This window comes from Hemitrygon akajei, chromosome 3, assembly GCF_048418815.1.
Source record: "Hemitrygon akajei chromosome 3, sHemAka1.3, whole genome shotgun sequence".
Classification (NCBI taxonomy): domain Eukaryota; kingdom Metazoa; phylum Chordata; class Chondrichthyes; order Myliobatiformes; family Dasyatidae; genus Hemitrygon; species Hemitrygon akajei.
Window position 1 is genome coordinate 190,024,734 of NC_133126.1, and position 27,876 is coordinate 190,052,609.

At 40.6% G+C, this 27,876-nt stretch overlaps 1 protein-coding gene across 1 annotated transcript; it reads right to left on the bottom strand.

The window, feature by feature from the left end:
• Positions 1–401: 401 nt before the first annotated feature.
• On the bottom strand, positions 402–24,675 carry LOC140724606 (uncharacterized). The gene is made up of 5 exons (XM_073039030.1): positions 24,578–24,675; positions 16,996–17,802; positions 13,722–13,858; positions 8,640–8,820; positions 402–542 (listed from the first exon to the last, which is right to left on the bottom strand). Exons 2-5 carry the CDS (start codon positions 17,800–17,802, stop codon positions 402–404), a joined length of 1,266 nt encoding a protein of 421 aa, XP_072895131.1. The 5' UTR covers positions 24,578–24,675.
• Positions 24,676–27,876: the final 3,201 nt, after the last annotated feature.

Consider the following 27,876-nt stretch of genomic DNA (forward strand, 5'->3'; position numbering starts at 1 on the left):
TGTTTACTGAGAAAGCACTTAATCTGTAGATTTTACATTTGGCATTGTTATAGTTTTACCTTGTTCCACCTAAATGTACAGTCCAATGTTTGATCTGGATAATAAGCATGCGAGACAAGCTTTTCACTATCTTGGTACATGTGACAACGATAAACTAACACCAACTGTTATCCTTTCTGGCACCACACCCGCTAACGGGGATATTGAAATTCTGTGGAGGCGATGGTTGAATCAGAAAAAGCTCTGGGAATGCTGTCACCAACACAGAGAAAGGGAAAACACTACCAAATACAGTATAATCAGGAACATCATATTAACATTGCTAAATATTTGATTATGAAAGAGTCACCTCTGATTATTGTATAAGTTTATGACTCAGATGTTTTTGGTCATCTTGACGCCTATTCAGTGCTCTCACTATCTATATAGTTTGTTCTGCTGTCGTTGATAATCTCTTTGTACAAGTTCACAGCATAGTGTTGTTTCGGATTCTCTTTTTCACTCCATGCTAGCTTTTTGTCCAAATGTCCTAGATCTGCATGCTAATTTAACATAAGACCATAAGACATAGGACAGAATTAGACTATTTGGCCCACCAAGTCTGCCCCCCATTTGATCATGGTTGATTTATTTTCTTTCTCAACCCCGTTCTCCTGTCTTCTCCCCAATAACCTTTGACACCCTGGCGAATCAAAAACCTACCAAGCCCCTTTTTAAATATATTCAATCTTGGCCTCCACAGCCATCTGTGATAATGAATTCCACAGATTCACCACCCTCTGGCTAAATAAATTCCTCATCTGTTCTAAAGAGACATCCTTCTATTCTGCCACTCTTTGTAGATATGAAAAAACACATTCACAGTGGTAGAATACCTAATTAAGTTTCACAGTAACTTCTTACATATAATTCTTAAAGTGCATTATCTTAGTTTGTGGCAGAAAGAAAGCACATTAAAAGCGTCCCAAATGCTCATTTTTTTATTTTTATAAGTTTATATTCTTATTGCAGTTTTCAAAATGTTCACTAGTAGATTGAGATGTACTCACCGATATTCCAGAGCTAGATCCCCTTGAGATACCACACCGTGGGAGAAATTTTTTTAGTACCTTGTATCAAACTTTGAGAACAAGAGCTGCAGCTTCATGCGGATACCGAGACTGGCCAATCCAAAAAGTGCTATCCCACAGCATCTTGTAGTCTTCCCGGACCATAATGTCCATGATCTCTAGTAGATGTCAGCTCCAGAGTTTCCATCTCAGTCCACGATGTCTGCCTCTTCTCCATTATTTGAATGCTTTTGTTTTTTGTTTTTTTTGGCTGTTGTATCTGACATTCCAAACAGCTGAAAGGGTAAACGTAACTTAAAACAATTTCACTGATTAACTTAAATAACATACTTTTAATAATAGGTTTCTTGTGAACAAATTTCAATATTCATGGGGCGCCACACTGCATATAGTATTTACCGTTACCATCACTTGAAATCCCATGTTCACTCTCAGAGGTCAGAAGGAACAGTAGAAGCAGAGTGAAGCCACCACCAACCGGTCCCACCGTCCACCATCCCAATACCAACATGTTGACCAGGTCCGCCAACGTTTCATACCTGATCACCCAACTTCACAGGGTCTCGCAGCCATCTTCCTGGCGCCAAAACGGTGTGAGGCATCCCCTGTGGAAACATCTCTCTGCTCCGGGTTTGTAAAACACCATTTGCTGCTTCAATCGGCAGTAAAATATTTTTCACATCTATTTAATAGGGACGGGGTGTTAGGAATCGAGGGTCAGCACTGTATGCCATATGGCAAGCAGGTTTTGTATGTGCTATCTGGGTCGGCAAGCCACCCCTGTATTCCATGCGGAGCAGGAGAATGAGGGGAAATATTATAGAGATACTTAAAACTATGCATTTTCCCCTCGGGTTGGGTGAACCTAGAACTAGAGGTCATAGGTCGAGACCATAAAACATAGGAGCCAAATTAGGCCATTTGACCCATTGAGTCTACTCTGCCATTCCATCGTGGCTGATATGTTCTTACTACTCCAACTCCACCTTAAATATATCCAAAAATTTCTCTCCACGGCCATCTGTGGCAATGGATTCCATAGATTCACCACCCTCTGGCTAAAGAAATCACTCTTCGTCTTTGTTTTAAAGGGACATCCCACTATTCTAACACTGTGCCCACTGTAGATAGAAAACATTCTCTCCACATCCACTCTAAGCCTTTCAATGGAAATGTATTTTTTTTCAGATATAGTAACAGTTTCAGAATAGGACATCTGGAACAAAGATGAGGAATTCTTTTAGCTAGAACATGGTGAATCCATGGAATTCATTGCCACAGACAACTATGGAACTAAGTCAATGGGTATATTTAAAGTGAGGTTAGATAAGGGTGTCAAGGGAAAATAAATCAGCCAATAATGAAGTGGCAAGGCAGACTTGAATGGCCTAGTCCTGCTCTTTTGTCTTTATGTTTTTTTGAGGAGCATGAATAGGGTATTGCAAGCTGAGACTAGAACCAGAGGTTATGGTTTAAGGGTGAAAGGTAAAATGCTTAGGGGGAACAAGAGGGGAAACTTCTTCACTCAGAGGTTGGTGAGAGTATGCAACAAACTGTCAAATCAAGTGGGCATGCGGGTTCGATTTCAAGACTTAAGAGAAGCTTGGATACCCTGGTACAGGTTGACTGGCTTAGGCAGAACAGTTTAGCATGGTCTATAATGGGCCAAAGGGCCTTTTTTTCTCGCTGTTTTGCGCTACGCAACTCATTCCATATGTAGCAATCTCTCTGTACTCAATTTGCCCGTCAGGTCCCTTTTCAATCTTTCCTCTCTTTCACTTTAGACGAATGCCCTTTAGTTTTAGATACCATTTCCTTGGAAAAAAGACTGTGCATTCACCCTATCTGTGGCTCTTATTATTTTATTAAACATTGATAAGATCACCCATCAGTCAGCTTTGGTCAGCTTCTGTTTCTCATATTCATGCGACATAAGAAAGAATTGTCCTGTTCCTTCCATATCAACTGTTATTTTTGTCTACCTCAGACTATTTAATGGGGTACTATTCAACAGAAGAGTTCAGCATCATTAAAATTGTCGGAAAATTGAGTTTATCCACCCAGCTGAATCCAAATGGATTGAGATAAACTGCATTGGTAATAGATCCATTTAGTATCCTATTGTTTAATTTTAGTCTCATGCTCAGGGAATAAAAAATGTTTTTCAATAGTAGTGTCATGTTTATTTTCAAGTTTATCAAGTACAGGTATAATGAAAAAAAACTTGCAGAATCACAGGCACATAGGTTCATTTATCTTCACCTGAGTAAGGTAGGTACATTGAGTGCTACCGCACAGAATGAGCCCCTCAGTTCACACTGTCCATCCTTTTTCCCACAGTGAAAGGAAACCAAAGACTAGAGGGCATAGATTTATGGAGAGAGGGGTAAAGATTTGAAAGGTTCTTCAGAGGCAAATTTTTTCATTGATGGGGCGTTTATGTGAGAAACTGCCAGAGAAAGTATTTGTGGCAGGTACCATGACAACATTTAAAAGACATTTGAACAAGTATATGGATTGGAAAAGTTTAGAGAAATACAAGGCAAATGGGACTAACTTCAGTGGGTATTTTGTCAAATTGGTCTGAAAGGCCTTTTCAGACCCACTAATCCATGCCAAACAAGGACAAGCCTGTTTAATTAATCTACTCTTTATCATCCTCTTTGTGCAGAAGGTAGTTTTAATCAAACACTTCATGGGATGAGGGCAGTACCAGATCTATATACAGCTGTAAGTGGGGAGCAACAGTAAATGGAGTGTGAACTCTGATTTCAGGAGAGGTCCATGCACTCTTATCTGTTGAGTTAATCACAGGGATGGTTTTATGATAGGAATTATCACATTAATTATATACTGCACTTCTCTCTCTTCCTTCAGGACCTGATATGGTCACTCAGTGATCCAATAACTTTAATCTGCTGCTTTCTTTTCCTGGAGGTGGTGTTGGAGGATTGATCTGTCCCTCTGTGGAGAAGGGTTAATTCACCGTGCTGCATTTTCTAATGGCGTTCATCTGCCCCCAAGCTCTCTCTGCGATCCTGCAACCAGCCATTGAGTTAGCAGAAAGGGGTTTCACAGGGAGAGAGGAGCAAGCATTCTGCAGAAGCTGTAAAACCTCACTGAAAGGACCTCTGATTGAGAAGAGCAGTCCAAAATATGGGCAGATATTCAATAATCCCCCTTTTACCTCAGACTTTAAAGGTGAGTCATTTTGTTTTCCCTGTGATTCATGTGTTGTTAGCAAATCCAACTAATTTAAGGTGGGCAGAATTAAACCAGTATACACTCAGATTCTCTAAAATACTTTATGGTGTAAAGTGCACTTACATCCAATGTAAACTCCACAAACTACAACACAACCATGAGCTGATAATTGATCTTGTAATATTGGCTGAGAGATGTTTAATGAAAATATTTTAAAATTTGTTCTTTGCTCTTTTCAGATTCAGCAGCAAGTATCTACAAGCATAACCTTGGACTCAAGGTTATAATTACTTTATTGGATCAATATAAAGAATAAATACAGAAAGAACAAAAAGAATTTAATGTACTGAAAGACACTAAATAATATTTATCACCCAATCACTAATTCATGTTGCACACTAAACTGCCCGAGGGAACTTCTTTTCCTCTCTCTCTCTCAACCTCTACCACTAGGCACTACTCACAGTTTGAGAATATTGTCATGTGCTCCTTTTTATATCCTTTGAAATATGTAGCATAATTTTCATATTTTTTAAATCTAACACCTAACTAAAATGCATATACACCATGTCTACTGCTCTATGTTCATCAATTTGATTGTCACTTCCTCAGACAGTTCAATGTCTCATAAGCCATGACCTGTCACTTAGAAAACTACACTGATTACCCTTAATCTAGGTATGCTTCTCCAATTCCTCATAAATCTTGTCTAATAATCCTCTCCAAAGTCTCGCTCACCATGGTTGTTGACCTCACTGATCTATAAGTCCCAGTATTATCCCTATATCCTTTCTTGAAGAATCCAATAACATTTGCCACCCTCCATTTTTCTGGCATGAGTCCTGAGGCTAGAGAGGACACAAAGATTATCACCAAAGATGCAGTATTTTCTTCCCTCACTACTTGTGTATATCATGACTGACCCCAAACCTCATCTTTCCTAATGTTTTATAAAGCTCCCATGCATCCTCTCTAAATGTTGATATGCTGAAGCATATAGCCTGTCCTACGCTCATCTCACAATTGTCAAAATAGATAGAATCAGACAAAAAAAAGTGACAAAAAAGAGAAAAGTTTGTGGACACAAGTAGAATGCACTTCAGCCTGGAGTTAGTCAAGATCTTGGCCCTGTGGAGAGAGAAAAGTAAGTTATTTGTTGCTCGATATATACTTTCAGCTGAAGCACTCAAATCAGACAGAGTGCAAGTGTCAGGACAAAATGAGCAATCAATGTCCTTCTACACCTTGGAGTTTCGCAACTTCACAGCAATTAAATGATATGCCAAAGTGGACAAGAGCACATTTTCCAGCATTATATTCTGTTATAAAAATTACTGCTCTACACAGTCTTATACCTTCTTCAGAACATACATTCAACTTACATTTTGTTGACAGCAAATTTAGCAACCATCCATTTGGTGTCTCATACAAATCATTTAACAACCAGAAACACATCTACCCACTGCTCCAACAATTTGCTGATTTCCGCTGCCTAAAGCAAATGTAAATTTCCCGAATCCCTCCCTCTCTCCATTCTTACATTTAAGCCTATGTAATTTGTATCCTCTGAGACCATAGAACATACAGCAGAATACAGGCCTTTGGCAGATGTTGTGCTGAACTTTGAACCTACTCTATGATCAATTTAACTATTCCCTGCTGCATAGCTCTCCATTTTTCTTTCATCCATGTGCCTGTCTAAGAGTCTCTTAAATTTCCCTAGTTTATTTGCCTTTACCACCTCCCCTGGCAGTGTATTCCATACATACACCCTCTGTGTAAAAAATAAACATACCTCTGACACCCCACCCCACTATACTTTTCTTCAATCACCTTAAAGTTATGCCCCTCTGTATCAGCCATTTGCAAACAGAAAGTCTCTGGTTGTCCACTGTATCTATCTATGCCTCCTATCATCCTGTACACCTCAATGTATCCACCTCTCCTTCCAGAACTTAGTTTAACCTATCCTCATAAGATATGCTTTCTAACCTAGGCAGCATTCTGGTTTATGCCCTCTGTACCATCTCTAAAGCTTTGACATCATTCGCAGAATGAACAGAACTGTACACAATATCCCAAGTGTGGTCTAACCAGTTTTACAGAGATGCAACATTACATAGTAGTCTTGAACTTAATTCCCCACCATCCACTGAGTAATGAAGGCCAGTATACCACACACCTTCTTAACTACCCTAAAAAACTTATGTGGCAAATATGAGGTATCTATGGATATTGACCCCCTGCTCTTCCACACTGCTAATAATCCTGTCTTTAATCCTGTATTCTGCTTTGAAGCTCAATCTTCCAAAATGCATTATTTAACACATTTTTGGGATTGAACTCCATCTGCCAATTCTTAGCCCAGCTCTGCATCCTATCCGTGTCTCATTGTAACCTACCACACCCTTCTACACCACCAAACATCTTATTAAAACCAATATGGACCAATTCCATTCCTTTCCCTTCATCTATTAGTTTTGTCATTTCCTCAAAGAATTCAATCAGGCTGGTGAGGCATGAACTGCCCTTCACAAAGCTGTTCAGACTGTTCCTAATTAAACTATGCTGCTCCAAATGCTGATAAATTCAGTGCCTAATAATCTTCTCTAATAGTTTGTGCACCACTGACATTAGATTCACCATTCTATAATTTCCATGATTGTCCCTATTACCTTTCTTGAACATAGGAAAGACATTTGCCACCCTCCATTCCTCTGCTACTACTCCTGTGGCCAACGCAGACACAAAGATCAATGCCAAATATTCAACAATCTCTTTACTTGCCTCCAGTAATAATCTGGAGTTTATCCTGTCCAGCTCTAGAACTTAGCTTTCCAATTGTTTATTAAAAATTCCAGTACAATCTAGCTCTTGATGATGACTATGTTCCAGATTATCAACTGTTTTTACATTTGTCAGGGCCCCTCTTACTGCTGAATACTGAAGCAAAGTATTCATTAAGTACTTCCCCACCTTCTCCAACTCTAAGTATGCTTCCACATTTATTCCTGATAGGACGTACTCTCACACAAATCATCCTCCTGATTTTCACGTGTGTGCAGAATGCCTTGCGGATTTCCATAATCCAGGACGCAAAGAAGATCTCCCTGTTCCCCAATGAATTGCTTTGGGAATATATACGTTTACCTGAGTGAATAACTGATCTGAAAGACAGTACTCATGACAGTGGCACACTCCCTTGTTATTGCATTGCAAAGTCTAAATCTCTCTGTGAGGCACTTGAACCTATGACCTCTGAGCTAGGGCTGAGAACTCCAAGGAATTCTGGAGTAGGCCAGTTCCATTGCCCTGCTAAATTTCCACTGGTGTTAAGTGACCCGGAAAACAAAAGACTGAAAGAGCTTTGAAGATTTTCACATTTTATAAATAATAATTTGCTCAGCTTTGGTATGCTCTGAATGAAACAATGAGTTGGCCAGGTTTAAATCATTACTCTTGTTGGCTAGAAAGAAGTACAGTCTGCAAATCAGTGAATTTAAATTAATCAAGGACAGTGGAAGCAAATAGACCAATTGTCTTTATTCTTGCCATGTACTTGGAAATGGAGGCTGCCCTTTTGTGAACTGATTTGTGACCTAAAGTAGCTTGGCTTGATCAGTGTTATAAAGTAGATACAATGATGCTCCAGGTAATCTGCTGGAGTAAAGGTCATTTCCAAATAAGAAGTTATTTGTGAGGCATTCTTTGATATAACATGCTAGTTTGTGACTGTTGGGGTTTGTGCCTACCCCGAAAGAATCAAGCTGGTTACTGAAGAGAACCAGTTGTCCCTTGCTGGGGGAGAGCAATAAATGGATGTTTGCTTGGAACAGAGCAAATAGAAGTGTTAGAGGACAGTTAGGTGACCTGTAGTCAATAGAACTGAAATGCAACATATGAACTGGTAAGGAATGAATGTAAGAACAGAGGTTTTCAGATACAAGGCAGCGATGACTCTTTTTAGAGATCCATAATTGTGGATGTAATGTGCCCCATGGATGTGGAGCTTCGAAATGGGACTCTGAGGAAAACGAGGCCAGCAGAGACACCTTTTTGACTGGAATTATATTTTCTATTCCTTGACTGTTCATGGAAGGTCAAGAAAGCTTAATAGGAATATGTTCTATGTTCTAGGAATGCACACAGGTATTTGGTTATGTTAAGTTCATGTGTTCTGCATTTGAGACAATAAAGGTAATTGTCGATGATTACAAATTTTCTCTGTGTCTCCCTGATCATTATTACTAAGGAGTAGATTCTTGTAACACTCTGTTGCTGAAGATGCCATTATATGGTCAACATGTGATACCTAGGGTTCTTAAGAACTTTTGGGTACTCTTTAAAGATTTCCACTAGGCTTACCTTGAAACAATTTATATTTCCACAGAATATAGTGAGTAGAATATTAATGAGTAGTGCGACACAGATGATGAATTCAACAGTGCTGATCACCAGCAGGATGGAGAATAACAAGATGTGCCAAAAGATCACATTTTCCGGCTCCAAACACTTGATCCATAGGCTAGAATTATCTAGGTAATCCCTATCAACCAAGCATAAAGAATAGTTCACAAATCTATAAAGATATAAACTAGGATCTGAAGTCAAGGTAGATTTTGAAATTTGGAGTTCAAGTGTATAAATTTATTATTTAAAGAGGTCTTTAAAATAACACAATGGCATCTTTTTATGTCCACACGAGTGATTAGCTGTTTTAATACTGTAACTAAGTGTGGCTTTGGAAATAGAAACATAGAAAACCTACAGTAGAATACAGGACCTTCGGCCCACAAAGCTGTGCTGAACATGTCTTTACCTTAGAAATTACCTAGGGTTACCCATAGCCCTCTATTTTTCTGAGCTCCACGTACCCGTCCAGGAGTCTCTTAAAAGACCCCTATCATATCTGCCTCCACCACTGTTGCTGGCAGCCCATTCTACGCACTCACCACTCTCTGCATAAAAAACTTACCCCTGATATCTCTTCTGTTACTTCTTCCACACACCTTAAAACTATGTCCTCTCATGCTAGCCATTGCAGCACTGGGAAAAAGCCTCTGATTATCCACATGATCAATGCCTCTCACCATCTTATACACCTCTATCAGGTCACCTCTCATCCTCCATCGCTCCAAGGAGAAAAGGCCGAGTTCACTCAACCTGTTCTCATAAGGCGTGCTCCCCAATCCAGGCAACATCTGTGTAAATCTCCTCTGCACCCTTTCTATGGTTTCCACTTCCTTCCTGTGGTGAAGTGACCAGAACTGAGCATAGTACTCCAAGAGGGGTCTGATCAGGATCCTATTTAGCTGCAACATTACCTATCGGCTCTTAAATTCAATCCTACGATTGATGAAGGCCAATGCACCTTATACTTTCTTAACCACAGAGTCAACCTGCGCAGCAGCTTTGAATGTCCTATGGACTCAGACCCCAGGATCCCTCTGATCCTCCACACTGCCAAGAGTCTTACCATTAACACTATATTCTGCAATCATATTTGACCTACCAAAATGAACCACCTCACACTTACCTGCATTGAACTCCATCTACCACTTCTCAGCCCAGTTTTGCATCCATTCAATGTCCCGCTGTAACCTCTGGCAGCCCTCCACACCATCCACAACAACTCCAAACTTTGTGTCATCAGCAAACTTACTAACCCATCCCTCCACTTCCTCATCCAGATCATTTATAAAAATCATGAAGAGTAGGGGTCCCAGAACAGATCCCTGAGTCACACCACTGGTCACCGACCTCCATGCAGAATATGACCCGTCTACAACCACTCTTTGCCTTCTGTGGGAAGCCAGTTCTGGATCCACAAAGCAATGTTCCCTTGGATCCCATGCCTCCTTACTTTCTCTATAAGCCTTGCATGGGGTACCTTATCAAATGCCTTGCTGAAATCCATATATACTACATCTACTGTTCTTCCTTCATCAGTGTGTTTAGTCACATCCTCAAAAACTATAATCAGGCTTGTAAGGGAAGACTTGTCTTTGACAAAGCCATTTGACTCTTCCTAATCATATTATGCTCCAAATGTTCATAAATTCTGCCTCTCAGGATCTTCTCCATCAACTTACCAAACACTGAAGTAAGACTCACTGGTCTATAATTTCCTGGGCTATCTCTAGTGAATATTCCGTAGTGAATAGTGAAGCAAAGTACTCATTAAGTACCACTGCTATTTCCTCCGGTTCCATACACACTTTTCCACTGTCACACTTGATTGGTCCTATTCTCTCACATCTTATCGTCTTGCTTCTTCACATATTTGTAGAACACCTTGTGGTTTTCCTTAATTCTTTCCCCCAAGACCTTCTCATGGCCCCTTCTGGCTCTCCTAATTTCTTAAGCTCCTTCCTGCTAGCCGTGTAATTTTCTAGATCTCTATCATTACATAGCTTTTTGGACCTTTCATAAGATCTTCTTTTCTTCTTGACTAGATTTACAACAGCCTTTGTACACTATGGTTCCTGCACCCTATCATCTTTTCTCTGTCTCATTGGAACTTACCTATGCAGAACTCCATGCAAGTATCCCTTGGACATTTGCCCTGCTTTGCTGGGTGAGAAGCTGAGAATGATGCAGGTGGATGCTTCCCTGGTGTCATGGATTATTGATTACCTGACAGGCAGACCACAGTACGTGTGCTTGCAACACTGTGTGTCAGACAGAGTGGTCAGCAGCACTGCGGCTCCACAGGGGACTGTCCTGTCTCCCTTTCTCTTCACCATCTACACCTCAGACTTCAACTACTACAGAGAGTCTTGCCATCTTCAGAAGTTTTCTGATGACTCTGCCATAGTTGGATGCATCAGCAAGGGAGGCTGAGTACAGGGTGACGGTGCGAAAAATTGTCACGTGGTGCGAGCAGAATCATCTGCAGCTTTAATGTGAAAAAGACTAAGGAGCTGGTGGTGGACCTGAGGAGGGCTAAGGCACCGGTGAACCCTGTTTCCATCCAAGAGGCCAGTGTGGACATGGGGGAGGATTACAAACTCCTGGGGATACGAATGGACAATAAACTGGACTGGTCAAAGAACACTGAGGCTGTCTACAAGAAGGGTCAGAGCCGTCTCTATTTCCTGAGGAGACTGAGGTCCTCTAACATCTGCCAGATGATGCTGAGGATGTTCTACGAGGCTGTGGTGGCCAGTGTTATCATGTTTGCTGTTGTGTGCTGGGGCAGCAGGCTGAGGGTAGCAGACACCAACAGAATCAACAAACTCATTCGTAAAGCCAGTGATGTTGTGGGGGTGGAACTGGACTCTCTGACGGTGGTGTCTGATTACAGGATGCTGTCCAAGTTGCATGCCAGCTTGGACAATGACTCCCATCCACTCCATAATGTACTGGTTAGGCACAGGAGTACATTCAGCCAGAGACTCATTCCACCGAGATGTAACACTGAGCGTCGTAGGAAGTCATTCCTACCTGTGGCTATCAAACTTTACAACTCCTCCCTTGGAGTGTCAGACACCCTGTGCCAATAGGCTGGTCCTGGACTTATTTCCACTAGGCATGATTAACTTATTATTTAATTATTTATGGTTTTATATTGCTATTCTTCTTCACTATTCTTGGTTGGTGCGGCTGTAACAAAACCCAATTTCCCTCGGATTTAATAAAGTACGTCTGTCCGTCTGTCTTGTCACATTTCTTCCGTAAAATTCCTTGAGAATATCTGTTCCCAATTAAACACTTTCCTAACTTCTGTTCCTATCCCTCTCCAAAGCTATGTTAAAGGAGATAGAATTGTGATCACTATCTCCAAAATGCTCTCCCACTGAGAGATCTGAAACCTGACCAAGTATATTTCCCTATACAAGATCAAATACAGCCTCTCCTCTTGTAGGCTTATTTACATGTTGTGTCAAGAAACCTTCTTGAACACACCTAACAAACTCCATCCCATCTAAACCCTTCGCTCTAGGGTGACGTCAATTGATATTTTGGGAAATTAAAATCTCCCACCACGACAACCCTGTTACTATTACACCTTTCCACTATCTGCTCCTCGACGTCCCTGTTAATATTGGGTGGTCTATAAAAAACACCCAGTAGAGTTATTGACCCCTTCCTGTGCATAACTTCCACTCACAGAGTCTCCGTAGTAGACAATCCCTCCATGTCTTCCCTCTTTTCTGTAGCTGTGACACTATCTCTGATCCACAGTGCCACACCCCCATCTCTTTTTCCTCCCTCCCAGTCATTTCTGAAACATATAAAGCCTGGCACTTGAAGTAAACATTCCTGCCCCTGAGCCATCCAAGTCTCTGTAATGGCCACAACATGATAGCTCCAAGTACAGATCCAAGCTCTAAGCTCATCAGCTTTGTTCATAATACTCCTTGCGTTAAAATAGACACATCTCAAACCATCAGTCTGAGCACGTCCCTTCTCTATCACCTGCCTATCCTTCCCCTCGCACTGCCTTCAAGCTCTCTCTATTTGTGAGACAACCACCTCTTCCTCCATCTCTTCAGTTTGGTTCCCACCCCCCAACAATCCTATTTTAAACTCTCTCCAATAGCCTTAGCAAACCTCCCCGCCAGAATATTGGTCTCCCAGGATTCAAGTGCAACCTGTCCTTTTTGTACAGGTCATTCCAGCCCCAAAAGAGGTCCCAATGATCCAGAAGTCTGAATCCCTGCCCCCTGCTCCAATCCCTCAGCCACACATTTATTCTCCACCTCACTCTATTCCCATACTCACTGTCGCATGGCACAGGTAGTAATCCCGAGATAACTACCTTTGTGGTCCTGCTTCTCGTGGACGTGGTCAGAAACATCCCGGACCCTGGCACCTGGGAGGCAAACTACCATCTGTGCTTCTTTCTTGCGTTCACAGAATCGCCTGTCTGACCCCCTAACTATAGAATTCCCTATCACTACTGCCATCTTCTTCCTTCCCCTACCCTTCTGAGCCACAGGGCCAGACTCGGCGCCAGAGACGCGGGCGTACCCCTCAACAGTACTCAAGCAGGAATACTTATTGTCAAAGTGTACAACCACAGGGATACTCTCCAGCCTCTGACTCCTGCCCTTCCCTTTTCTGACTGTTACCACTTATGTCTCCCCAGGCCCCGGTGTGACTACCTGCCTATAGCTCCTCTCTATCATCTCCTCACTCTCCCTGACCAGACGAAGGTCATCGAGCTGCATCTCCAGTTCCCTACCGCAGTCCCTAAGGAGCTGCAGTTCAACACACCTGGTGCAGATGTAGGCTGGGAGTCTCCCGGACTTACCACATCTGACATCGAGCATAAAACACCGGCCTCACACACATACTTCCACGCATAAATCCCACCACAGACTCTCAAATATGACTTGAACCAAAAACTTTTGAATCAGAGACAAAAATGTTACTCATTGAAGTCAGATTCCCACCACGCACTGAACCAATTTACTCTTCTGAGGTAAGCACTACTCTTACCCTCTATTGAAAGGATGCCTCCATTCTCCCAGCTGTGTTACACGGCATAATGGACCAATTTTCAATGCCATGGATGACACAATGAAGCCATATGCAGCTCCCATCACTCCCATGATACTGAAGATTAGCACGTAGATCTAGGAAAGAAATAAACCAAAAATTAATAGGACAAGAGGCTTGTAATGAGGGAAGAAGAGAAACTAAACAACAGTTTCTCTGTAATTATTTTAATAGAAGATTCTCAATGATAGTAGAATAAACTAAGATGGTGAGAGAGGTAAAGAGTTCACAAAATGACAAAACATTTATCTTCCTCTACAATTTAGGAAAAACTTTACAGGTGTCTCTTTCATAATATTCAAATGTTTAGCACCATGTTTTTCTGATTATTTTGGTGGTGTTTTTCTATGTTGGTGGCAGAATTTCCAGGGCTCTTTTCTTTGATTCAACCTTTACCTCCACATAATTTCAGTGCGCACTTCAGTGGGTCTAGTGCCAGAAAGGTTAACAGTTGTATTGGTGTTGGTTTATTACTGGGGTATGTAGCAAGAGACAGTGAAAAGCCTGTCTTGCACACTGTTTATACAGATCAAATCATTAGACAGTGTATTGAGCTATAATATGGTAAAACAATAACAATGCAAAATAAAGTGTCAAACTACCAAAAAAGTGCAGTGCAGGCAAGCAATAAAGTTCAAGATCATGTAAGGTATATTAAGAGGACAACAATTCATTCTTATCATAAAAGAGATCTGTTCAAGTATCTGATAACAATCGAATAGAAGTTGCCCTTGAACCTGCTGGTACTTGCTTTTACGCTTTGTATCTTCTGCTTGATAGGGAGGGGTTAAAGAGAGAATGTCTAGAATGGGTGGGGTGTTTGATTATGCCAGCAGTGAGAAATGTAGACAGAGAAAGTATTGTCACAGCCCATAGACGGAATGCTGTGCTTTCTTTGGTTCAGATTACAGCGAGACCACTCGGCTAAAGCCAGGAAAGACATTTTCATATAGCATGCACATAAGAACTTCCCGCACCACCCATCACACTTTAATAAGCGTCATGGTCAATTCAAGATTTCAAAATTGTATTTGATGAGTGGTAATATACCAGGAGTTAATTAAACTTTGTGAAATCCATGAATATATATCCCATTATGGAACACATTAATCTTGATGCAACACAAGAGGCAATGGAAGAATTCACTGAGCCAGGCAGCATCTATGGAGCCAGAGGACAATGGACATTTTAGGATAAGGCTTTGCAGATGTATGGCTGAACAGACATAAGAAAAGGTCAGTTCCAGTGTTCCTAGGATGCCATTACTATAAATTTTAAGCTTAGATCTCTTCTGTTTCTCTGCACTCCACTGGATCTACTTTCTCTTTCCTGAAGTGAATCACTCAATCCATAGCATTGATTGTCCATCTCCCTGCACAGACACAGCTGCTTGGTTCCTGAAGAATGGTCTCAGCCCAAAATGTTGACTGTTTACTCTTTTTCTGCTCCGTTCCTCCAGCAGTTTGTGTGTGCTGCTTTGAATTTCCAGCATCTGCAGGTTTTCTTGTGTTTGCTTGGCTGCTCCATCAGTTTGTCTTTTTACTTCAGACTGCAGTATCTGCAGTCTCTTGTACTGCCATGTCCAAAATAAATGTGGACACTGTCACCAAGTGAACCTTCTTCAACCCAACTGCACAACCAGCTAGGTCATAAACACCAAGCATTTGTCAGAATAATTCAAAGTGAAGTTCAAGTTTATTGTCACCTTCATCTGGTGATTGCCAGTATAAAGAGGTGACAGGAAGCGGTGGACAAGAATGGCCAATAGCTATGGTAGCGAATGTGAGAAGAACAGGAGGCAGAGAAGAATGAGGAGAGAAGATGGCCAGAACAATGACAAGAGGGGAAGTGGAGGCAGACAAACAGAAAAGGAGCTGCAAATGGAGTGAGATGGAGAAGCGGTAGGTGATGGTTGAGATAGTTGCTAGACAGTGATGAGCAAGAATACAAAAACTTTTAGGTGTAATCTGACAAATAAAGGAGGTAAAATGGGAACCATCAGGAAAGAGATAAAAGACAGATTGAATATGAACCAAATGGGGAGGAGCCTGGGGGTGAAACCATGAGGGGGAAGAAGATGAAGATGGATGATGGGGAGGCTGGAGGGACAGTGGAAAGGGGACAAATGTGAGAGGATAAGTGGAGAATCAAAAGGAGAGAGTTGAGAGGGTAAGCACACCAAAGGTGAGGGTTACCTAAAACTGAATAATAAAGTTATGTCAGATTTGCTTTGTAGACGACCCAAGCAGAATATGAGATGCTAGATACAAACTGCTGGAGGATCTCAGCGGGTCAAGCAACATCTGTGCACAGAAATGTGGACAGTTGGCATTTTCAGTTGAGACCCTTTATCTCTACTGGATCCAGTCTCCCGTGTGTCGAGAAAAAGAGGACTGGAGAAGGCCAAGGATGGATAGGTAGGTATGAGACTGGGAAAAGGATTTGGAATAGAATGTCTGAGGGGAGTAGGTTCCAGCTATGGTGCTGGTAATCTGAGGGGGTGACAGTGGTTTCCTGACCTTGAGGGAAAATGTCCTGGCAGATGGGAGATTGAGCATTCTAGAGAAACCTCAGCTCATATATGTCAAACTCAAGGCCCGCGGTGGAATTATCTTTGGCCCGCGAGATAATATCTAATTACTATTAAAGCTGGCCCCAGTAATCGAAGCGCCTATGGTGTATGATATGGCTAATGCTGAGTTTATTCAGGTACCAGGTTTTCAGGGTTTTTAGTGTTTATTCGGCAGTCTTCTTCATAAGAAACGGAATTTGTAAAGTGAAACACTTTGTAGTTATAGCAGAGACAGAGACACATGAGAGCAGGCTGAAAAAACGGAGGCAACGAAAGCTGCGTTTGCAGGCCCGCATGAAACTGCATTTTGCTCAATCCGGCCTGTGACCTAAAATGAGTTTGACACCCCTGCCTCAGCTGAAGCTTTGCATCAGGTACTTTAAAAGTCCAGAGGTAGCAGTGACTGAGGAAACATAGATATGTGATCTTCAGTCCCTCAGACTGACAGACTGCCCCAGAATACTGATACTCAGGAGCTTGTACTTGCAATTTAAACTGAGATGAAGTGGGACTAAGAACCACAGGCATTTCTTGGCAGATTAATAAGTTTGTAGCCAGTAGTGACTGAATTAAAATAGGAAATGGATTGAAATAAATATAAATAAATCACCACAATATGTAATTCTGCTGGGTGTTCCTTACCGGGGATTTTCTGTCACATTGGCATGGCCTGCACTTGCTGGTATCCAGAGAGCAACAGCTACAGTATGGACATTGACAGAGTTGAAAGATGACACCCAGACATCCACCGAGTTTCTGGAGGAAGGTGTTGCATGTACAGTCATAGCCGCAAACACATGGGGCACACTTGCATTCAGGGGAAATCTTGCAGGTACAGTCACGACAACAAGCACAAGGGGGACTCTTGCAGTTGGGGCATGTCTTGAGGGTACATTCGCGGCAGCAAACACAAGGCGCACACTTGCATTTGGGGCAGGTCTTGCAGGTGTAGTCACGACAGCAAGCACAAGGGGCAACTTTGCATTTGGGGCAAGTCTTGCAGGTGTAGTCACGACAGGAAGCACAAGGGACAAATTTGCATTTGGGGCAGGTCTTGCAGGTGTAATCACGACAGCAAACACAGGGGGCAAATTTGCATTTGGGGCAGGTCTTGCAGGTGTAGTCACGACAGCAAGCACAAGGGGCAACTTTGCATTTGGGGCAGGTCTTGCAGGAGTAATCACGACAGGAAGCACAGAGTTCAAATTTGCATTCAGGGCAAGTCTTGCAGGCTGCAAAGGATCCACAGGGCAGAATCTCCCGGCAGGGTCTGCAGTTACATGTGCGGCAAAGCTGTGATGACTGGCATTTTGGGCACTTGGGACAGTCACAAGGGGCACAGTGAGTGCAGGCTTGACAGCAAGGTGCTGAACATCGACAAGGATCATTCCAGTTGATACATTCATTCCTATTCCGCAACTTCAGCATCACCCATGCCGGGAAGATCATCTGTATCCAAGAAAAAAAGAGATGTTAGTCTTTCATCCCTATTTCCCTAATATGGGTTTCTTTTCCTCCTTTTAATAAAACAATACAAATTTCTAAGCTTCATAATAAAAAGTAAGAGTCCCTGCCCCAATTTCTGTGGTATATAATTAGTCACAGGCTTCCAATCACAGAAAGTACTTTCCCCATCTTCCTGTTGCCTATTATCAAACCAGTTTTGGATCCATTTGCAAGCTGCTCTGCTTCTCATGGGCCCTAACCAGTTGGACCAGATTCCCATGTCAAACCTTGTCCAAGGCCTTTTGGAAATTCATGTGGCTTAGATGAACCTGTCTTCATTAATTCATTTTGTTACTTCATCAAAACATCAATTAAAGCACTCAGGCAGGATCTCCCTCTAACAAAACTATGCAGACTCTCTTTGATTAACTCGTGCCTTTGCAAATATGAATTTATCCTACCCCCTAGTAATTTTCTCCAATACTTTCCCTTGCACTGATTTTAGACTCACTAGTCTGTAACTGTGGCTGATCCCTCCTACACTTGAATAAAATATCAAGTTGTCTTCCAGCAAACTGGCAGGTGGCCAGTGAAGATTTAAACACCACTGTCACAGCCCCAAAAATAATTTCCTTTGACTCTTATAGAAATTAAGAATAAATCTCTTTTAGCCCCAGGATTTTAATCCGCTTAAGCTCACAAAGATATTAAAAATATTTTTTTTATTAGTTTTTTTTTGCATTTTCTACATTGCTACAGATAAAAAAAACCCAAATCAAAATGAAGAACCTTAATACAGTGCAAAAATAAACATACAATAATAATATAATACAAAAAAAGATAGTTGAGAAAGCACCCAAACTGAAGACATGTAAAATTAGTATCCTCCCCAAGCCCAGCAACAATAAAGAGCTCCAGACCAACCACAACACAATATAGAGAATATAAATCAGGACATTCAAACCCCCAAAGCTGTAAGTACACTTAAAAACAGAAGGTATTAATGCCTACTACCAAAAAAAGGTGAAAGCAAGGGACCAAAAAAAAAACCTTAGTAAGAGGAAGGTTATGAAAGTACTCAATAAAAGGTCCCCAGACCTTATGGAACTTTATATCCGAATTAAGAACTGAATAATGAATTTTTTCGAGGTCTAAGCAGGACATAATATCATTAAGCCATTGAGCATGCGTGGGCGGGGCAACATCTCTCCATCTAATGAGGATTAAACGTCTAGCCAGGAGAGAGGCAAAAGATAATATTCGACACTTAGTCGGACTCGAACGTAAATCTGTCTCACCCAAAAAACCAAACAGAGCAATTAAAGGGTTAGGTTCTAGGTGGTGATTCAGAATATAAGATAAAGTTATGAAGACATTTTTCCAAAATTTCTCCAAGCTAGGACAGAACCAGTACATATGAATAAGAGAGGCCTCGCCCCTTTTGCATTTATCACAAAGAGGACTAATATTAGGGTAAAATCGAGATAGTTTAGATTTAGACATATGGGCTCTATGAACAATCTTAAACTGTAAAAGGCAATGGCGAGCACAATGAGAGGCTGAATTAACCGATTTGAGAATCGAGTCCCAAGTCTCATCAGATAAGGAGATATTTAAATCATGCTCCCAAGCCATTCTAATTTTATCCACAGGGGCACGTCGTAAGAGTGCTAATTTATCACGAATAAATGATATTAAACCTTTACCCAGTGGATTAATAGAAAGAAATAAATCCATAACATTTTTCTCAGGCATTTAGGGAAGTTAGGAATTAAAGTGTTAATAAAGTGTCTAATTTGGAGATATCTAAAAAAATGAGCATTAGGCAGATTGAACTTAGCAGAGAGCTGTTGAAAGGATGCGAAGCGATTATTAATAAAAAGATCTTCAAAATGTCTAATGCCCTTCCTATACCAATCATGGAATGCTGAATCATACGTAGTAGGTAAAAAAAGGTGATTATGAAAGATAGGGCTAGAAAAGGAAAAACCATAGAAACCATAAAATTTCCTAAACTGAGCCCATATATGCAGAGTGTGTCTAACAAGAGGGTTAACAATTAATCTGGACAAGCTACTAGGGAGTACAGAGCCAAGAAGTGCAGAAATAGATAAATCTTTAGTGGAACTCAACTCCATTGCCACCCAATTAGGGCACTCAGGTTGGCCATGGAAAAAAGACCAAAAGGTAGCACAACTTATATTGGCTGCCCAATAATATAAACAAAAGTTAGGTAGAGCCATGCCACCCTCTTTTTTAGATTTTTGGAGATAGACTTTATTAATTCTAGAACGCTTATTCTTCCACAGATATGACAAAATGATAGAGTCTAAGGAATCAAAAAAAGATTTAGGAATAAAAATTGGGATTGATTGAAATAAATATAAAAATTTAGGGAGAACATACATTTTAACAACATTAATACGACCTACCAAAGACATAGATAGAGGTGACCATTGGAACAGACTCTGTTTTATAGTATATAAAAGATTGGCAAAATTTTCACAAAAAAGATCTTTGAACTTCCTTGTGACTGTAATCCCAAGATAAGTAAATTGATTATGAACTACTTTAAAAGGGAGATCACGAAATGTTAATTCTTGTGCTTCTTTATTAATTGGGAAAAGTTCACTCTTATGTAAATTAAGTTTATAGCCAGAAAACTGGCTAAACTGATCAAGAAGTGAAAACATTGGAGGTAAGGATGTAGACGGATTTGAAAGAAAAAGTAATAAGTCATCAGCATAAAGAGAAACTTTATGCTCAACACCCCCCCTCCAAATCCCGGTCAGTTCAGGACAGTTTCGAAATGCTATCGCCAAAGGTTCTATAGCCAAATCAAAGAGAAAGGGACTTAAAGGGCATCCCTGACGAGTGCCACGTTTGAGGTTAAATAACTGGGATTTCTGAAAATTAGTCAAAACAGAGGCAGTAGGACACAGATACAGCAATTTGATCCAAGAGATAAAACTTTGACCGAGGTCAAATTTGATATTAAAAATATTTTACTTTTTCACAATAATTAGTTTCAGTGTTTCCCTCCTTGAATTCTCCAATTACATTGTTTTTCTTCAGTGAATAAAGATGAAAAAATATTCGTTTGAGACCTCACCCACATCTTCTAGCTCAATGCACACTTGTCCCCTTTTGATCTCTTGAGGGCCCTACTCTTTCTCTGGTTACTCTCTTGCCCTGGTATACTTACAACATGCTTTGGAATTACATGAATACTTAATCCTGTAGATGGGTAGATGGAGCTCGTCAGCCCGGGAAGGCGGTCCATCTAAGAGAGGGAAAACTCATGATTTCAAACCTCCGCTGCCTTGTGGCCATACCCACTCATGGGAAAGGCTTCGGGAGTAAACCCTGAGGACAAATTTGGAGCTGGAGTCCCTTGCTCTGGCAACTCCTGCGACGTCACTGGTGCCAAGCTGTATTGGCCCTTGCCCTTCCCTTGGACAACATCAGTGGCGTGGAGAGGGGAGACTCGCTGCATGGGCAACTGTCGGTCTTCCATACAACCTTCCCCAGGCCTGCGCCTTGGAAAGGGCACAAACCCATGGTCTCACAAGACTAACGAATGCCACACAATCCTGTCCACTACACTGTATTATTTATGTGAGACTGTTACACTTTATCCTGTTGTCTGTTACTGTGTTACCTTGTTCTCTCTGAATTTACAGTGTAAAGATTTTGATCTGTATGAACAACATGAAAGATGAGCTTTTCACTGTATCTTCATACACATGACAATAATAATAAACCAAACCAAATCAAAATGAAACCATTGAGCAAAATTTATGTTAACAAAATGTCTATGTTTGGCAGAAACTTCATACACATCAATTAACTACTAAGCGCATGAATACCTATTCTAACAGGAAAAGATACAAATAATTTTTTACAAATACTCGACACTGTTCCTATTTTAAAATGTTTTTTTCTTTATTGTAGTTTTCAAAATGCTCACCAGGAGGAGTGAAATGTACTCACCAACATTCCAGAGCCAATAATTCCTCCTAGGTAGAACACAGTAGGAGAAATATTTGTGGTGTAATGCGTCTCAAAGTTTGGAAAAAACAGCAGTATGTTGGCACAGAAACTGAAAATGGCTAATATAAGGAGAGTCATAGCAAGAAACACAGCAGTCAGCCTGGAGTACAAAAACATGATTGCTATGAATTTTGGCTGCAGGTCCCAGTCAGTAATCGGGAATGAGCTGAAAGTCTTCAACCTGTTGCTGTAGTTTGGTGAAAGTTTTATTGGATAGTCTTGATATAAATTCTGGCTAAAGATGACGTTTTCCTCAACACTTTAGTGCTTGTGCTAACCGTAGCTGGGTAAAATAAACTGAACTATCTGGCCACATTGAAAGCATTGATTTCTTTGTGACACCAACAAAAGGTCTCTGACATCACAGGAACTCCTAGACATCACTAAGCTCAGGAGGTAAGTGCTGCAGTGTTAAGATGATCATTTATTATTTGGTTGCTAAATGATGTGGTGATGTAAGATGTCTTGGAGCACACACAGTGCTGCTACACTGCTGTGTGTAGGTGACATCACAATGAAAATTATGAATGTCTTATCTGCTCTCTCTTAAAATAAACAGTTTTATATTAGTTATTGTAGAAGATTTATTTCATCTTGGCCATCTTTGCATGCTTTTGAAATTCCAAATAGGAAGAAATATTCAAAAGGGAAGATGACACAACCGTGGCTAACAAGAGAAGTTGAAGGCAACAAAAAAGACAAAGAGAGGGTATATAATAGAGCTAAAATTCATGGGAAGGCAGATGATTGGGAAGTTTTTAAAAACCAACAGAAGGAAACTAAAAAATAGTCATTAAGAAAATAAAGATGGAATACAAAAGTAAGGTAGCCAATAATATTAAAAAGGATACCAAAAATTTCTTCAGATACATTTAAGTATAAAAGAGAGGCGAGAGTGGATATTGGACCACTGGTGAGGTAGTAATGGGGGACAAGGAATTGGATTAACTGAATAAGTATTTTGCATCATTCTTCACTGTGCATTACATTAGCAGTAGGGTTGTAATTCCTGGTGAAAGGGGACATGAAATGTGTAAAGTTACCATAACTAGGGAGAAGGTTCTTGGAAAACTGAAAGGTCTGAAGGTAGATAAGTCACCTGACCAGATGCTCTACACCTCAGATTTCTGAAGAGGGTGCAGAGGCATTAGTAATAATCTTTCAGGAATCACTAGATTTTGGAATGGTTCCACAAGACTGGAAAATTGCAAATGTCACTCCACTCTTCAAGGGAGAGAGACAGCAGAAAGGAAACTATATGCCAGTTAGTCTGACCTCAGTGGTTGGGGAGATATTGGAGTCAATTGTTAAGGATGTGGTTTTTGGGTACTTGGAGGCACATAATAAAATAGGCCGTAGTCAGCATGTTTTCCTAAAGGGAAAATCTTGCCTGACAAATCTGTTGGAATTCTTTGAAGAACAAGCAGGATAGACAGAGGAGTATTGGTTGAGGTTCTGTACTTGGATTTTCAGAAGGTCTTTTGACAAGCTACCACACAAGAGGCTGTGTAACAAGCTAACAGCTCAGGAAAGATTCTAGCATGGATAAAGCAGTGGCTAATTGATAGGGGGAAAATAGTGGGAATAAAGGGAGCCTTTTCTGGCTTTCTGCCAGTGACTAGTTATGTTCCATAGGTGTTTGTGTTGGGACCGATTCTTTTTATGTTATGTTGGTGATTTGGTAGATGGCTTTGTTGAAAATCTTGCAGGCGATATGAAGATAGATGGAGGGGCAGGTAGTTTTGAGGGAACAGAGAGGCTACAGAAGGACTTAACAGATTAGGAGCATGAGCAAAGAAATGACAGATAGAATACACTGTTGGGATGTGTATAGTCATGCACTTTGGTAGAAGAAATGACTGGGTTGACTATTTTCTAAATGGACAGAAAATACAAAAAACTGAGGTGCAAAAGGACTTGGAAGTCCTTGTGCAGGATTCCTTAAAGGTTAATTTGTAGTTTGAGTCTGTGGTGAGGAAGGCAAATGCAATGTTAGCATTCATTTCATGAGGACGAGAATATAAAAGCAAGGAATCAGAATCAGGTTTATTATCACCGGCATGTGTCATTAAATTTGTTAACTTAGCAGCAGCAGTTCAATATGATACATAATATAGAAGAAAAATAAAATAATAATAAATAAGTATATTGAATAGATTAAAAATCGTGCAAGGAACAGAAATAATGTATATTAAAAAAGTGAGGTAGTGTTCATGGATTCAATGTCCATTTAAGAATCGGATGGCAGAGGGGAAGAAGCTGTTCCTGAATCGCTGAGTGTGTGCCTTCAAGCTTCTGTACCTCCTACCTGATGGTAACAGTGAGAAAAGGGCATGCCCTGGGTGCTGGAGGTCCTTAATAATGGATGCTGCCTTTCTGAGATACTGCTCCCTGAAGATGTCCTGGGTACTTTGTCGGCTAGTACCCAAGATGGAGCCGTCTAAACTTACAAACTTCTGCAGCTTCTTCCAGTCCTGTGCAGTAGCCCCCCCATACCAGACAGTGATGCAGCCTGTCAGAATGCTCTCCATGGTACATCTATAAAGTTTTCGTGTGTATTTGTTGACTTGCCAAATCTCTTTAAACTCCTAATGAAGTATAGTCACTGTCTTGCCTTCTTTCTATATATATATTGGGACCAGGTTGACACCCAGGAACTTGAAACTGCTCACTCTCTCCACTTCTGATCCATCTATGAGGATTGGTATGTGTTCCTTCATCTTACCCTTCCTGAAGTCCACAATCAGTTCTTTCATCTTACTGATGTTGAGTGCCAGGTTGTTGCTGTGACACCACTCCACTAGTTGGCATATCTTGTTCCTGTATGCCCTCATTCAAGTCTGGCGACCCAGGCCTGTACCAGAAAACCAGGTATGATTTACGGAGGGCTATTTGAAGGGCGAAAAGATAATTTCAAATGAGGTTGGAGGGAACATCAGATGTACAACAACTCTAGCAGCACCTACAAGACAATACTTCTTACAAAGCAAAACCCAATAACATCAATAGTAGCGACACTTCACTCCAGATGAACTCAATGCCTTCTATGCCCACTTTGGAAGGGAGAATATAACTACAGCTGTGAAGATCCCTGCTGCACTTGATGACCATGATCTCTGTCTCAGAGGCCGATGTTAGGCTGTCTTTAAAGAGGGTGAACCCTCGCAAGGCAGAAGGTCCCGATGGAGTAATTGGTAAGGCTCTGAAAACTTGTGCTAACCAGCTGCTGGGAGTACTCAAGATCATTTTCAAACTCTCACTACTATGGGCGAATGTTCCTCCTTGTTTCAAAAAGACAACAATTATATTAGTGGCTAAGAACAATAATGGGAAGTGCCTTAATGACTATTGCCCAGTAGCATTCCACATCTACAGTGATGAAATGCATGAGAGGTTGGTCATGACTAGACTGATCTCCTGCCTCAGCAAGGACCTGGATCCATTGCAATTTGCCTACCACCACAATAAGTCAACGGTAGATTTAATCTTAATGGCTCTTCACATGGCTTTAGACCACCTGGACAACACACTGATGTTAGGATGTTTTCGTTAACTCTAGCTCAGCACTTAATACTTTCATTCCCACAATCCTGATTGAGAAGTTACAGAACCTGGGCCTCTGCACCTCTCTTGCAATTGGATCCTCGACTTCCTAACTGGAAGACCACAATTTGTGCGGAGTGGTGATAACATTTCCTTTTTGCTGACGATCAACACTGGTGCACCTCAGGGATGTGAGCTTTTGCCCAATTCTCTACTCCCTTTATACCCATGACTGTGTGGCTAGGCATAGGTCAAATACCATCTATAAATTTGCTGATGATACAACTATCGTTGATAGAATCTCAGCTGGTGACGATGTAATGTTGAGGCTTTATAAAGCATTGGTGAGGCCTCACTTGGAGTATTGTGAGCAGTTTTGTACTCCTTATCTTAGAAAGGATGTGCTGAAACTGGACTGTGTTCAAAGGAGATTCACGAAAATGATTCCAGGATTGAAAGGCTTGTCATGTGAAGAGTGTTTGATGGCTCTGGGTCTGTATTTAATGAATTCAGAAGAATGAGCAGTGACATCATTGAAACCTATCACATGGTGAAAGGCCTTGATAAAGTGGATATGGAAAGAAGGTTTCTTATGATGGGAGATTCTAAGACCAGAGGACACAGCCTCAGGTTAGAGGGGCATCCTTTTATAATAGAGATGAGAAGGAATTTCTTTAGTCAGAGAGTAGTGAATCTCTGGAATTATTTGCCATAGGTAGCTGTGGAGGCCAATTCTTTATGTATGTTTAAGCCAGAGATTGACAGATTCTTGATTGGTCAAGGCATGAAGGGATATGGGGAGAAGGCAGGAGACCAGGGCTGAGAGAAAAATTGGATCAGCCACGATGAAATGACAAAGCAGACTTGAGGGGGTAATGGCCTAATTCTGCTCCTATATCTTATGGTAATTTCAGAAAACATTATATACACTCGAATGTGTTATGTGTTTAGATTAATACTACCTAGGACAGAAGGGGGAAGGGGAATAACAGACACTAAAGATCTACACAACAGTCAGATGAAACTTCTGAGGTTATATTTTCATCAGCGAAAACAGGATTCAGCACTCCACGCGAGCCTATATAATTCTGATAAGATGTTTACACCATTAAACTTAAATGAGAGCACAACCCAGAAAAATGAAGAAATTATCACTATTTGAAGAAAAAGGTAACCAATAGAAGAGCATAACCTTCCGTAGAAGACATGCCCACGATCTGAGCAGACTAGGGGTGTTGACCTGGAAGCGTCAAATGCCTGGCTCTCCCCAGAAACAGAGGGTTTCCTTGTGGCAATACAGGACGAGGTGATAAACACAGCTGGAGGCAGGGGAACACCTGAAGTTACAATGAATATGCTGAAAGTAATTATTAAAAATATCCACAACTGGAAAAGTACTGGCAGTGATAATATTCATAATTCTTGGCATAAAAAACTTACTTGTTTTCATTTGTACCTGTTAATACATAGCAACAATTTTCTTAAAATCCTGAAGATGTGCTTGAATTTTTGACAGAAGGTAAAACATATTTCTTACTTAAAGGAGAAATCACAAACAAAAATATCATCCTACTATTTGTTTACAAATTATGTATAAAATTGTAAGATGCATCTCACAACTAATCACCACTCACTTAGATAATTACAATATACTTACAGAAGAGAAGGATGCCATAAGGGTATGAAAGGATGTAAAGTACAACTGATAATAGATTCTATAATTCTAAATCAAGCCTGGCAGAAAAGCAATAATCTTTCATGTTGTTATATTGACTACCAGAAAGCATTTTATCCTGTCCTACACTCATGCTTAACAGAAGTTCTAATATATATAAGCTACACCTAATACTTGTGAAATTCCTGCAATATCTGATGAAGCTATCAATTAACAACCAAAACAGAACAATCACCATTATCAAAATAAACCAAGGCATTTCACAGGGTGACTCTCTAAGCCCACTATGGTTTTGTCTAGCTTTAAACATGCTCTCTAATTTACTGAATTGGATGAAAATTGGGTATCGAATTAGAAATAAAATGAGCTATACTTTAACAAACATTCAATACATGGATGACTTGAAATTATATGCTCCTTCATCAGTAAAGCTAAAGCAATTAATTTAAATAGAACTATTTTTGAAAGATATAAAATGAACTTTGGGCTAGATATGTGTAGGACATTCAACATAAAAAGGTGTAATTGAGCTAATAGAATACAAAAGAGCTGCAGGATACAACTGCTGGATGAATGTGAAACATATCAGTAACTTTGATGTCAACAAGCAAAGAAAATAGATCATAATGCAATAAAGGGAAAACTTTTTGACAGAATTCAACTCGAAGCTTAAGAAAATCCACCAAGTAGAGCTTAATAATAAAAATATAGCAATGACAATAAACACTTTCTCTATACCCATGTTAATGTATTCTTTTGCCAGAATATCTTGGTCCAAGACAGATCTGAACATTTTCAAAGAAAAA